Source organism: Callospermophilus lateralis, chromosome 5 (assembly GCF_048772815.1).
Source record: "Callospermophilus lateralis isolate mCalLat2 chromosome 5, mCalLat2.hap1, whole genome shotgun sequence".
NCBI lineage: Eukaryota > Metazoa > Chordata > Mammalia > Rodentia > Sciuridae > Callospermophilus > Callospermophilus lateralis.
In genome coordinates, this window is record NC_135309.1 from 72,273,476 (window position 1) to 72,286,141 (window position 12,666).

At 42.1% G+C, this 12,666-nt stretch overlaps 1 protein-coding gene across 1 annotated transcript in view; it reads right to left on the reverse strand.

Moving 5' to 3' along the window:
* The window catches only part of Pcdhac2 (protocadherin alpha subfamily C, 2), a 39,428-nt gene extending 31,505 nt beyond the window's left edge, over nt 1-7,923 (reverse strand). The window contains exon 1 of the mRNA XM_076855961.2: nt 5,295-7,923. Within this exon, the coding sequence (XP_076712076.1) occupies nt 5,295-7,856 (2,562 nt within the window). The 5' untranslated portion in view covers nt 7,857-7,923. The remainder of the gene's footprint in view (nt 1-5,294) is intronic.
* Between the last annotated feature and the right edge of the window lie 4,743 nt (nt 7,924-12,666).

Consider the following 12,666-nt stretch of genomic DNA (forward strand, 5'->3'; position numbering starts at 1 on the left):
TACTAAATTAGTAGTTTAACTACTAATTCCTGGCAATTTGTTGCAGAACAGTAAAAAAGGAATACATTAAGTCAAAAAGAAATATAATATTTCATCTAATCTTTACTATATTACCTCCTGGTGTTCTAGTAAGTCAAAATGATGAGATGATAAATTTGAGAATTCTGGGTGGAATACTTTTGCTTTGAACATAGTCATTTACAACCCTAAACCACAGAGCCAGGAAAATAAAATAAACATGACTTTAAAACATACCTAATAGGTTTCACTACAACAGAAAGTGCTAGTAGGCCTGCTTAATTCTGGATGCAGAGCCTGCTAGCGTAGAAGCTGCTCCCTCACTCAGAGCAGTACCTCCCTGGAGTCCAGAGTTCTGATCCTGAATGACCAGAAAGTAACTAACATCTCTCTTCACCTGTACAATGTCAGATATTTCCTTACATAGGTCAAGTTCAAATTCTTGGGGAAAAAAAAAAAGCTTAAATAACTTTTAGATTAGTAGATTTAAAACACTACTAAGGAATCCTCTTAAACTTATGACTATAGATTATAATACTCAAAATATTATCATATTAAGGGGCAGACACATGAGGTTTAGGGAAAAATTCTAAAAACTAGGTCCATTGTGCTGACCCCCACATGCTTTCACTTTTAAAAAAACAATTTACCGGAAGTCCTGACTGGCTCAGGCGAACAGGATATGTTACATTTCTCAACAAACAAACTGTTATCTTGCAGGAGAAGCGTAGGCCCCAAAATGTCAATAAGAATACAAGATACCCTGAAAGGGGAGACTTTTGTGACATACACAGACCAGATCCCAGAACTCAGGGAAATAAGAATAATTCCCCCTCACCATAAAATCTATAAGAACAGGTTCCAATTAGAACTGGTCAACATGGGCCAAAGTCACCTAGCATTGACATCGCAGTGGGGACTTCAAAATCTGATGTCATCATACTGTCAGTCAAAAGTCAAGAGGTGAACCTGGGTGGGACTCTCTGGAAACTTCCTTGGGATCCCAATAAAACTGAAGGACAGGAGAGGCGTGCCATCCCTCTCCACTCTGAGGGAATCCACTCTACCTTGAGAGTGTCCCTTGTCCTCTTTTCTATCCCTTCTAATAAACTCATGCCTATAACTCTGAAACATGTCTAAAATCTTTCTAACCTGATCATAAGATTTGGGCTTAAAGGGGAGTCTCTGCATTGCCTCAGTTTCCCAGCAGACTGAAACTCTGTAACAATATCAATCAGCTAAATTTATGTTCATATCATAAATCACACAGAAACATTGATCCAGGTGAAGTCCTGTAGAAGTCACATTCAAAGACACCTTTAATACTCAATCAAATTCAGCTAAATCTCTGGGACTGGTGGTGGCAAATTTTCCTCAAACACTTGTAAACCGACATCATTCTGACCTCTCATTGAGAGCAAAACTTGGTAGCCAACCAAGGCAAGTATCCAGAACTGGCTGCTATTCTGTCAAGCAGGCAGCACACCAATAGACAATATATTATATGCCAGGCTGTGTCCCTGCAGTGTACTGAGTTAGACCAGATGCCCATATCGTGGCTCACTCCTGGGTCAGAAGAAAGGGCAGGCCAATGACTTTCAAGTCATATTAAATAGATTTCTCCATCAGTCATAATATGTGCATAATGAAGAGGCAAAAGAACTCAGCCATAATTCCATCTGGCTCAGCAGTCTGTAGAAAAAGCAAGGAAGTAGGTAATGTGAAGAATTTATTATATTACAAACCAAAGAAAACAAACCTTTACTCAGAAAAGCAATCTGATGACCAAAATGAAATAATAAAACAAAACAACCCCACCCCCCTAAAAAGTGGCCAACAGAGGACAGAACACTGGAATGGAAGTTCAAAGATACAATTTCTTGGTCTATTCTAACCATTGTACAATTTTTATAAGTTCACCATTATGTCTTTACAATGAGAGTAAACTGTGTTCTCGGACAGAGTCAGCAGATAAAGTCAGTCCCAGGAGGAAATAAATTAGGTGGCACTGAAAAAAGGGTTAATTCTTTCTGGTCATAACAACTGGAATTAAGGTGAAATAACTGAGAATTTGGTGTCTATAAATTGCTTCAAAATAAGAAAAAGTGAATGCCAAACTTGCTGTCTCTATTATTCTTTTGTTATTTCCACATGCTGTGCCACTTGGCCCCACTAAGATGCAGTTGGACAAATCTTCCCAGAGTACTCACAATGACTTATTAGCAATCGCACCACGAATAAATAGAATCTATCTTAAGATTCAGCTTCTTTTCACAGAGACTCTGAAGAGGGTGCCAAATTCAGTATCAAATTTTCAAAAATCTCCAAAAAAGAAATTCTGCCCTGTTGTATACAGATGCTTTAAAAACCTCAATGCACAGGTGACTCATGGAATAATATAATGGGGGGGGGGGGTAAAGTCACCAAAAAGATTAAAGTCTGGTATTAAATGCTTATGTTTACTAAGCAAAAAGAGATCAGTGGAGGAACAGGGATAAAATATCCTAGCAAGCTTTGCCAATACTAAAGCAAATAAACAAATAAAAATATATTAGCTGGGAGTAACATTTTATTGACTGATTGTCCCTTTTGTTATCTGCTTCCATGCATGAAATTACTTTTTCCAAAAACAGTTGGTTTAGGTTACTGGGTGAACTAATGGTAGACTAAATGCTTGACAATCCCATATCAAAAAAAATAAATAAAATAAACATTGGGATTTCTGTCATTTCCTACTATTGAAAAAAGCAGAGTCTTTGAGTTAAAAAAAAATGACTTAAAATACCATTAGCAGTGAGACTTTGTTACCTAACCTTTCTGAGCTTTCTTTTATGTTAGATGTTGATAAATGTTTGTTTCATGCATGACTTGGAGGGAATGGAATCGCACATATACACATTGCAAACCAGAGTATTTCTTACATAGCAGGGTGGTCAGTGAGTACACATTCCTTTACTCTCCCTTTTCAATGTCCACCCAATTTTATTGTAGGCACATGGCATTAATTACACCTCAGGGCTTTCCTGTCATTTAAAGTAACTAGGTAAAGAAAGAGAAAGCTCAACACGGGAAATTAACAAGTTAATGTAGCAATAATGACTTTCAAAATTGAATTGACTTTTGCTTCCATTTTGCCTTGCTACTGCTTCCCTATACCTGCAATAATTTGGGACTCTTTGTTGAATTTCCAGAAGTGGTTAGCAGAAATCTGCCTTTATTAAATCCATGCACTCTCCCAGCAAAATTCCAAAACAAAATTCCACAAGATTTTCTATCACAATTTTCTCCCTAGATTAAAGAGCTGTATGTCAAGGTACCTATTAACATACAGGTCATGTAAGACAGAAACACTTCATGTATGAAACTGCCCCAAGCTTTGAGTCATGAGATGGAGAGTAAGAATGCCATGCATCTGAGCCTCCAGGTCACAGCTGGTGGCAAAACTGAGGCTTGCCTGGCTAGCTTTCCAAGCCTCTTCATCACCTGCAGCTCAACCAAAGCCCAAAGAACTTGCAGGAATTTGTTAAACAAATGTCTAGAGCATTCTTATTTAAAACTAAGCCCTTTTACATGCTTTCAAAAGCTACTATCTAAAGAATTCTGGAAACTCTTTGATATCCTCCCCCACCCCCATTTTCCTTGATCTGCAATCTACATCCTGTGGTTACTCAGCATTGACTAACATCAGGCTCTTCTGATAACAAATCTACAATGTCTATGGGAAATTCTACTCTCAATCAAGGACAGAAAATTCTGTGCTTAAGCATTATACTACTCAAAGAAGAACTTATAATGTGACCATATGAACATTTAAAAAGTAGCAATATGTCAATGAAAAGACATTACAAAAATATAGGAAAGACAAATATTATTAACTCAATTTGTACTAGTTCTAAAAGACCTAAGTAGAACGTGGTTGTTTCAAAAGATAATTCATCACTATGTATGGGACAAAATTTTGTCTTTTGAAATCCAAGTTTACAGTACCACAAAGACAATCTCTATTACTTCAAGCATGCATACAGAGACAAGTATAGTACACACTCTTGCACATCTATGCATTTTTCAATAATTTATGTGCATTCTTCACAATAATGAACAATCTGCCTATATAACTTCTTAAAACTAGCACATATACTAACACCTGTCTTCATGAAGCTATCCACTTTCTAAGCTTTCTGTAGTTCGTTGCAAACCAAATTTTAGATCCAGAAAATGAACATGTGCTTTGAAGTATTGTCATTTAACTTAAAGACATTAGGGGCTTGATAAAGTTACTTTATCTCATCAAAATTCCAGGAGTGGAAGAGGGAATCAAAAGTTTACAGATTGAACTTAACTAAATGCAGGAATATCCTTTTAAAATGAATTCAGAGTATGCCAAGAAAGGTGGCTAGGGGACATTTCTTTTTTTCTTCCTCCCTGATCCTAGCATGTCCAGGTTTTCACCATTCCCTCATATCTCTAATCCAGTCATTCTAATATCTCCCTTGCCCAACCATAAAAATGTATAATCTCTCTGCCTTACCATTATTCATTTCCTCTGACATGAGGAACATCACCTCCTTACAGAAGAGTGACCACATCATATGGCCAAAGGAAACTGGCTTCAGGGTGAGGTCTATAGTTTATGGCTTTATCACCTCGGATGTGCATTTCCAGAGGATCCTATCACATTCATTCAGTGCAATTACCAGAGATTAACTGGACAGTTTGTACTACATACAGTCCAAGGTATAAAAACCCAAATAGAGGTAACTGCACCAGCCCCTAGAGGTCTCAGAGCTCAATAAATAAATACATAGATAGATAGACAGATAGATAGATAAATAGATGTAAAGAACCATTCCTATGGAATTAAAAAATGATTTTTTTGAACCCAACTTTTCCTATAGGGGATACAACAGAAGCTCTTTCTCCTTAAGTTTCACAATGTTACTTCTCAAACCATAATCTTTATTCCCAGACCTGCTCTTTTGCTCTACAAAGCTGAACTTTAACATTCAAATATTTAAGACTAATCTTCACTTCTCAAACAACTTTATGAATAAGTCCTCCTACGTGTAAAAAAAAAATGGGAGGTAAAACAATTCTCTAGTGCTATTTTTCTAGAGAAGAAACAGCAGATTATGACCAAATTGGAGGTACTATTAACACTTAATTTATCAGATAACCTGTCATTATTGTGAATAATTCAATAAAGCCAACCACATGATGGAGAGGGCATGTGAAAATACAGGACTTTTTTTAAATATACCCCTTGAACACTATCTCACCTCATTTTGAGAAACAACATCGTTTTTGAGAATAATCAGGTTTCCAGCACTCTGCCCACTTTGGCCTGTGAGGTGCCTGCTGTCAGTCACTGCTGCTTGGGCTCCCCCAGGCCCTGGTCCTGTCTGGGCCCCTGTGTTGTAAAACATGAAAGTGTCACTCCCTGAGCCTGCTGTCAGACAGGCCTTGTAGCAGTAGGTCTTGGTGAGGGAGCCATTCCCTCGAACCTCAATGAAATGAGGCTGCACCTTGAGGCCATGTGGTAACCTGGCATCAATATTGTTGTTGGCCTGTTTGTATAGTTCTGCAGGGCACCGCTCCCTCACTCCACAGAAGCCTCCACAGCATGAAGTGCCATATGCAGTGTAATGGTAGCACTTGATGATGCTCAAAACAATGATTGTCAAAAGAAATATAAAAGATACTGTGCTTAATGCTATTATCAGATAAAGTGTAATTTCAGAGTATGTCCGAGGACTCTTCACATGTCTCTGAGTGTCAGGGAGAATTTTAGAAACCCTATCCACCACAGCTACTGTAATGGCCACAGAGGATGAAAGTGATGGCTCCCCATTGTCACGGACCACCACAGTCAGATTGAAAGTGGTACCACTCTCATCTCCTATCTTTCTAGTAGTCCTAATTTCTCCTGTGTGCAGCTCTACTTTAAAGAGGTCCAGGTCAGAAGTCTGGGCTAGATGGTAAAAGAGCCAAGCATTTTGTCCAGAGTCTGAATCCATGGCTATGACTTTGGTGACCAGGTAGCCAGCAGGGGCAGTTCGAGGCACCATCTCAATGGCTGCTGACGAATTGGTTGAGGTAGGGTACAGAATGTGAGGGGCATGGTCATTCACGTCCACCACATACACATTGGCGGTCACAGTGCTGCTCAATGGTGGCTTCCCCTTGTCCTGGGCCTCCACAGTCACAAAAAACTCTCGAAACTTTTCATAGTCAAAAGAGTTGACAGCATAAAGGCTGCCACTGGCACTGTTAATGGAGACATAGGAGGTGACTGGCAGCCCTTGAATCTCCCTCTCTACGAGGGAGTAGGTCACCTCTGCATTCTCCTTTTCATCTGGGTCTGTGGCTTGCACAGTGCAGAGCAACACTCCTGGCAAATTGTTTTCCTGGATGTAGATGGAATAGGAGTCCTTCAAGAAGCTTGGTGGATTGTCATTGATGTCAGAGATTTCAACCTTCAGTGTCCGTTGGGATGTGAGTTGTGGTATTCCCCCATCAGTGGCTATCACTGTGATGTTGTAGGCAGCCACCCGCTCCCGGTCCAGAGGGCCACTCACCACCAGTGTGTAGGAGTTTCCAAAGCCATTCAGCCTGAAAGGCAATGTGGCCTCGAGACCCAGGCTCACTTTCCGGTTGGGGCCCGAGTCTTGGTCATTGACACTGAGAAGGGCCACAACGGTGTTGGGTGAAGCATCCTCAGGCACTGGGCTATATAGGTCCGTCAGCACCACCTCTGGTGCATTGTCATTCACATCCACAATGTCCACCAGCACCTTGCAGTGACCCGCCATGGGCACTGGACCCTGGTCAGTCGCCTGCACATAGATCTGGTAGGAGGAGGCCTCCTCATAATCCAGCGCCCCACTCACTCGCACTTCCCCGGTACTGGCATCTATGCTGAAGAGCTGCCTTTCTCGGTCCGAGGTGTAGCTGCTCAAGGAGTATCTGAGCTCACCATTGGAGCCCTCATCCGGATCTGAGGCATTCAGCTTTACCACCAATGTGCCTGGGGGTGCGTCCTCCCGCAACTGGACGCGATAAGTGGACTGGTCAAAGGCGGGGGAGTTGTCATTAGTGTCTAGGACACGCACAGAGATCTGCGCGGTGCCTGAGCGGGGTGGGCTGCCCCCGTCCACAGCCGTGAGAACCAGGTGGTGCAAGGCTGCCTGCTCGCGGTCTAGGCCCTTACGCAGCACCAGCTCCAGCACCTTACTGTTCTCCTGCAGGGGTTTAAGGTCCAGCTCAAAGTGTTCACTGGGGCTGAGCTCGTAGGTCTGCACTGAGTTGGCGCCCACGTCGGGGTCCTGCGCGCTCTCTATGTGAAAGCGCGCTCCAGGCGCCACCGATTCGCTTACCTGAAGATGGTAGTCGGGCCGCGGGAAGCGCGGCGAGTTGTCATTGATGTCCAATATTTCCACTTCAACTGCGCTCACCGCCACAGGGTTGTGCGCCAGCACCTCCAAGCTAAGCAGGCAGCGAGGCCGCTGCTCGCACAACGCCTCGCGATCAATGCGCTCGTTGACGAAGAGCGCTCCACTAGTCAGGTCCAGCTCCAGGTAGCGCGGGCTGGGCACACCCAGATGGTTGATGCGCAGGCAGCCAGGCCCCAAACGCCGCAGCTCCAGCCCCAGCGCTCTAGCCACGTTGCCCACGAGTGCGCCCGGTGCTTGCTCCTCAGGCACCGAGTACCGTAGCTGGGAGGCCGCCGGGCCGGGCAGCAGCACCACCAACAGTAGGAAAGACAGCAGCAGCAGCCACGGCAGGGGCCGCCGGAGTCGTGGATGCTCTGTCGCCCACAGTCTCGTGCCAGCCTGCTCCATAGCCTCCGGCGGCGGCGGAGGCAGCCGGGCAGGGCCCGAGGCAGCAGCTTAGCCAGCCCTGCTCCACGCCTGGGCCCCGCCTCCGCCTCCGCTCGTGCAGCCCCGCGCCGACTCCAGTACAGTTCACGCGCTACCAAACGCCTGGGGCCGCTCCCCTCGTAGGCCCTCTCAAGGGGCCCCGGCCCCTCTGCCCCGGCTGATCCCCCATACCCCAGTTCCTCCACTCTTCTCCAGTCGCTCAGCCCGACTCCGCTTCCTGCAGCTGATGCTGCTGCCGTAGCTGCTCCGGGGGGAGGGAAAAGGAAGCTGAAGGGGAGGGGGAGAGGGAGGAGTGTTCAGCAAGTCCAGCTCCGATTCCGCACCGAAGTGGTGAACAGCAACCTCGGACTGCCCAGCCACTCCAGCCTCATCTCCTCCACCCCGAACCCGCCAGATCCCAGCAGACGGCGGGAACACGGCCACTCCCTGTCTCCCTGCCCCCAAGGTCCTGTTCATCCACTCTCCAAGGTTTCTCGCCAGCTTAAAGGTCTTGTAAGATTAGTCTGTGAAAAGCAGTTAAGACCTTGGAACTCAGGAGCTATCGGCTCCCTGAAAAAAAATTTCCAGCGCAATCCAGGAAAATAAACTGAGAACCTTAGCTAAGTATGGGGATCTGGGTGGCGGCTCTAACATTTAAAGGACACAAATGCAGGGGCGGTGCTCTGGAGCCACTGGGATGGGAACTGATTATTTTACCTGACCCCCACATCGTCTGGAACACTCTTTAGTACTACAGAAAGTGTTTAACTCCTAGGGCAAAGGGCAGGGGATAGCAAATGCTGTCCGCCTTTTGGGAGCAAACTTAAAACTAGCATCCTGGGATTCAATACTCAATTCTGCTCCTAGTCAAGCGGTACTTTCAGTGTGTACCTTGGCAAATAACCAATATTTCAGTGTTTAAAACTCCATTAGCTCCTTGAAGCTGCAGGCAAACCTTTTATTTGACCTGTTTAGGTCACACTAGATAAAAAAATTGGTAGAAATTTTAAGAGCTTCTTCCCCTAATCTCCAAATCTTTTACATTTATCACCCAAGACATTTTCTTTCAAGAGTGATTTTAATTTTTTTTTTCTTTAATAGATGACAATGACTTCAAGAGCCTCAAAACCATTAAATTAAGAGTGTTACTCATGATCTTCTAAGCCAGGCTGGAATTTGAACTCATTAATGCTTTGCAGTTAAAAAAAAAATTTGTTATTAAGCAAAATATGGAAGGCTGGGATTTATCTTACAATAGCCAGCAATTTCAATGGCTGCAGCTCATCTTCTATAAATATAAGTTTCCTATAAACCTCTGTGCCTCTGGGTCCCTAAGCCTACCCTTATAGGAGAAGCGACACACAAATTCTCTACCTTGAATGAGAAGGCAGAAGGAGCTGGCAAGCCTTTCCCTGCTGTGTCATTGCCTCTGCTTCTCAGTTCTGAATATTCTCTCTTTACAGGCCCTCTTATCTTTCCCACAGAGGTTTAAAAATCTATTGCCCAACGTGCAGAAAAGCACTAAAATGTCCTTTCTCTTCCTCATCTTCCAGCATCATTGTATTTGTAGATCTTCTTTGTTGGTCATTTTCTAGCTAAGGACTGGAACAAAGCCAGAGCAAAAGCTGACATTTGGCATGCTTCCCTCCTTGAGGGGACAGTTAAAGACCCAGGGTTATAATCCTAACACCCAGACTTCAAAGGTCTGAACTAGCACATCCTTCCTGCTACCCAAGTGCACTCACTAACAACATTCCATGCATGACCTAACCTTTTTTTTCTTTTTTTTTTTTTTAAACAGAGAAACTCCCTTCTTCTTCTTAGCACTGCTGTTTCTTATTTGTCCTCTTTGTTCCCTCAAGGGTGCAGAGTGGGAGGCAATTTCCATCAAAATCTATTCCTGTCTTCTTTCTTTGGTCTCTGGCTTCTCCTTCTTCTGTCTGCATCCTCCCCAAACATCCCTCAGTAATTCTGTCTCTGTTTGCTGTGGTAATTTGATCTCAGGGAGCCTTAATCTCTCAAGTGCACAAACTGTAGTCCTGGCCTATGTCCTCACCCATTACTTATTTCTGAAAACAAATGGCTTATAAGTGGAATCAAGTTGTAAATTGTCAGGAAAAGTGACCTTTCTTCCCCTCATCTCCTCCCAGCCCTCACAGTCACTGCCACCTCTGCCCATAGCTCAGAAACCTGCCTCTGGGTATTGACCATGTATGGCCCTCTGCCCCTGAAGTGATCACAGGCACTTAAGGAAGAGATTAAAGTGGCAGAGGCTTGTTGATGTTTTTAACAGAATCCCCTAAATGTCATGTCTCAGGAGAAAAATGACAAATTGTCTTCCGGCAAGGACACCTCCCAGGTTGTCCATTTTGATGTTTCAGGATCATAAGCTCCAACTAGTGTATTCTCCCTTAATGACTGAGAAGGCAAACAGAGAACCAACACAATTAGCCTCCTTTTCAAAGACATTGTACTAAAAAGATGGTATATTCTAGTTTTGGCACTACAATAATTTTGTTCCTCACACTATGATCTGAGACTTCTGTCCACCTTACCAACTAATCAAATGTGATTGATCTCACTGTTGGTAAAGGGCCCTTTCTATAAATATGAATACTAGTGTTTTGAGCACACCTTTATGCATTCCTTCCCCTAGATCTTGCAGAACACCTGACTCAAAAACAGAATAGAACATTGATTTAGAGTGCAGTATTTGGAGTCAGCCACACTCCTGCTAATGACTAACTATGTGACTTCAGACATGTATCTTAATGTAAGTTTCAATTTACTTGTTTCAAGTGTGGGAAATCATGCTAAATAAAATTCAGAGAACTAGTATTATGATTACACAAGATAATGTATATAAAACTAATTGCATAGGGACTGACAATTGCATTATTATTATTAGTGATATTTGTGATGGTGATGTTATTTTTTAAGTATTTATTTTTTAGTTGTAGTTGGACACAATACCTTTATTCCATTCATTCATTTTTATGTGATGCTGAGGATCCAACCCAGGGCCCCACACGTACTAGGCAAGCACTCTATTGCTGAGCCACAACCCCAGCCCAATTGGGATGTGATTAAATGCAACCATTTCTTATTGTCAAACAACATCTTAGCTAATAATCTACATGTGGCATGGTCCCTTAGATAATAAACACAGATAAGCAACTGCAACTATATCATTTAAGAAATCAATGATGATGGGGAAGATGAGTGTGCACCAAAATTAAGCTTTCTCAATGGTTTCTACAACTTATTCTACAAGTTGGGGATATTTTGAAAACAACTCTATATTTTGAAAACAACTCTCCCAAACAGCCCCTGTTAAATTGCCAAGTAAAAGGAACTTCTTCCATAGGAATTCCTCCAGAGAATTTATTTCTTCACAAGAGATTCACTTTTTTAAGATACAAAGAAATAACCCTAGCAACTGAATACAGAGTAATTCCAGAACAGCACGTGAACACTAATGCCTTGCTGTAATTTCCAGCACCCAGCATAGAGCAAGGCACAGAGGGCTCTATTCAATTTTTTAAACAGAAATTTGCTTATGTAATTTAAATAAAATAGTTTCTTCCTTGCTCTTCCTTATTCCAAATCCTATGTAAATTTCAAGGTCCTGCTCAAAACCCACCAATCCATGAAACAATGTCTATTCTAAACATAAGGATCTTTCTCTTTCACAATCTGCAGCCTATCTCTGAATGCTAATACGTGTCCTTCTTTAAGTCATACAAATACTTTACTATTCTCCAATTATAAGCAAACTAAAAGCAGGAGCCATGTTTTATATTTGTGTCTCCTTCACAGCGTTGGAAATCTTATAATTCTCAATATATGTTAATTGCTTCATCTTCTTCAGACCCTATTTTTAGCAAATTCAAGAACAGCTGCTGCAACTCAGGCATTCCCACTTTGCTGTATGTGGATAAAACACATCTTACAAAAGGAAGGATCAAGAGCATGCAATGATTTTACTATGAATTTTTTCCTGTAAAGCTGTCAAATGAAAATATAAAACAAAGTACTTCAAACTGGGAGAACTAACAAAGTTGCTGAACCCTAGAAAGGGTTTTGCCCAAAGGTATTATGCTGTCATTTTTCTACTTTATATTAAAATTATAGTTATAAAATTAAGGTATTCTTTGCTTATAATAAGAAAAGTGACAAGATTAAAGAAGAGCCATAAGACAGAATGTTTGTTTTCCCCTAAGCTGGATAAGAACTTTGAAATAATGTTCCTTACTTATATTTCTTAATTATATTTGTAAAATACATCTCTCAGGAGATCATTAGGCACAGGAGCAAAACCAATCACAACACAATAGAATTAAGCTACAAGAAAAATACTGGCACTCAGTAAACTCTCCTAATTCACATAAATTTCCATTCTCTATTATCAACATCGATACAAATCATTTTATTTTGCAGAACCACAGGACAAAAGGACATGCTCATTAGTTTGATCAGGTTTGGGGATGACAATTATGAGTATCTGTCAAACAGAGAAGGGCCTAGTTTTCATTTTTAATTTGTGAATTTATGTTGCTCCACAGAATGAGTACCTGTTATATAATTAAAAAGAGACAGGGCTGGGGTTGTGGCTCAATGGTAGAGCACTTGCCTGGCACCACATAAAAATAAACAAATAAAATAAAGGTATTATGTCCCTCTACTATATATATATAAAGAGAGAGACAGATAGCCATCTCCAAAGTCTAGTCTAATCCAATGTGGCTTTAAAACTTTTCGTCTTGTCAAAAATGGAGGGTGGCTGGGTTTG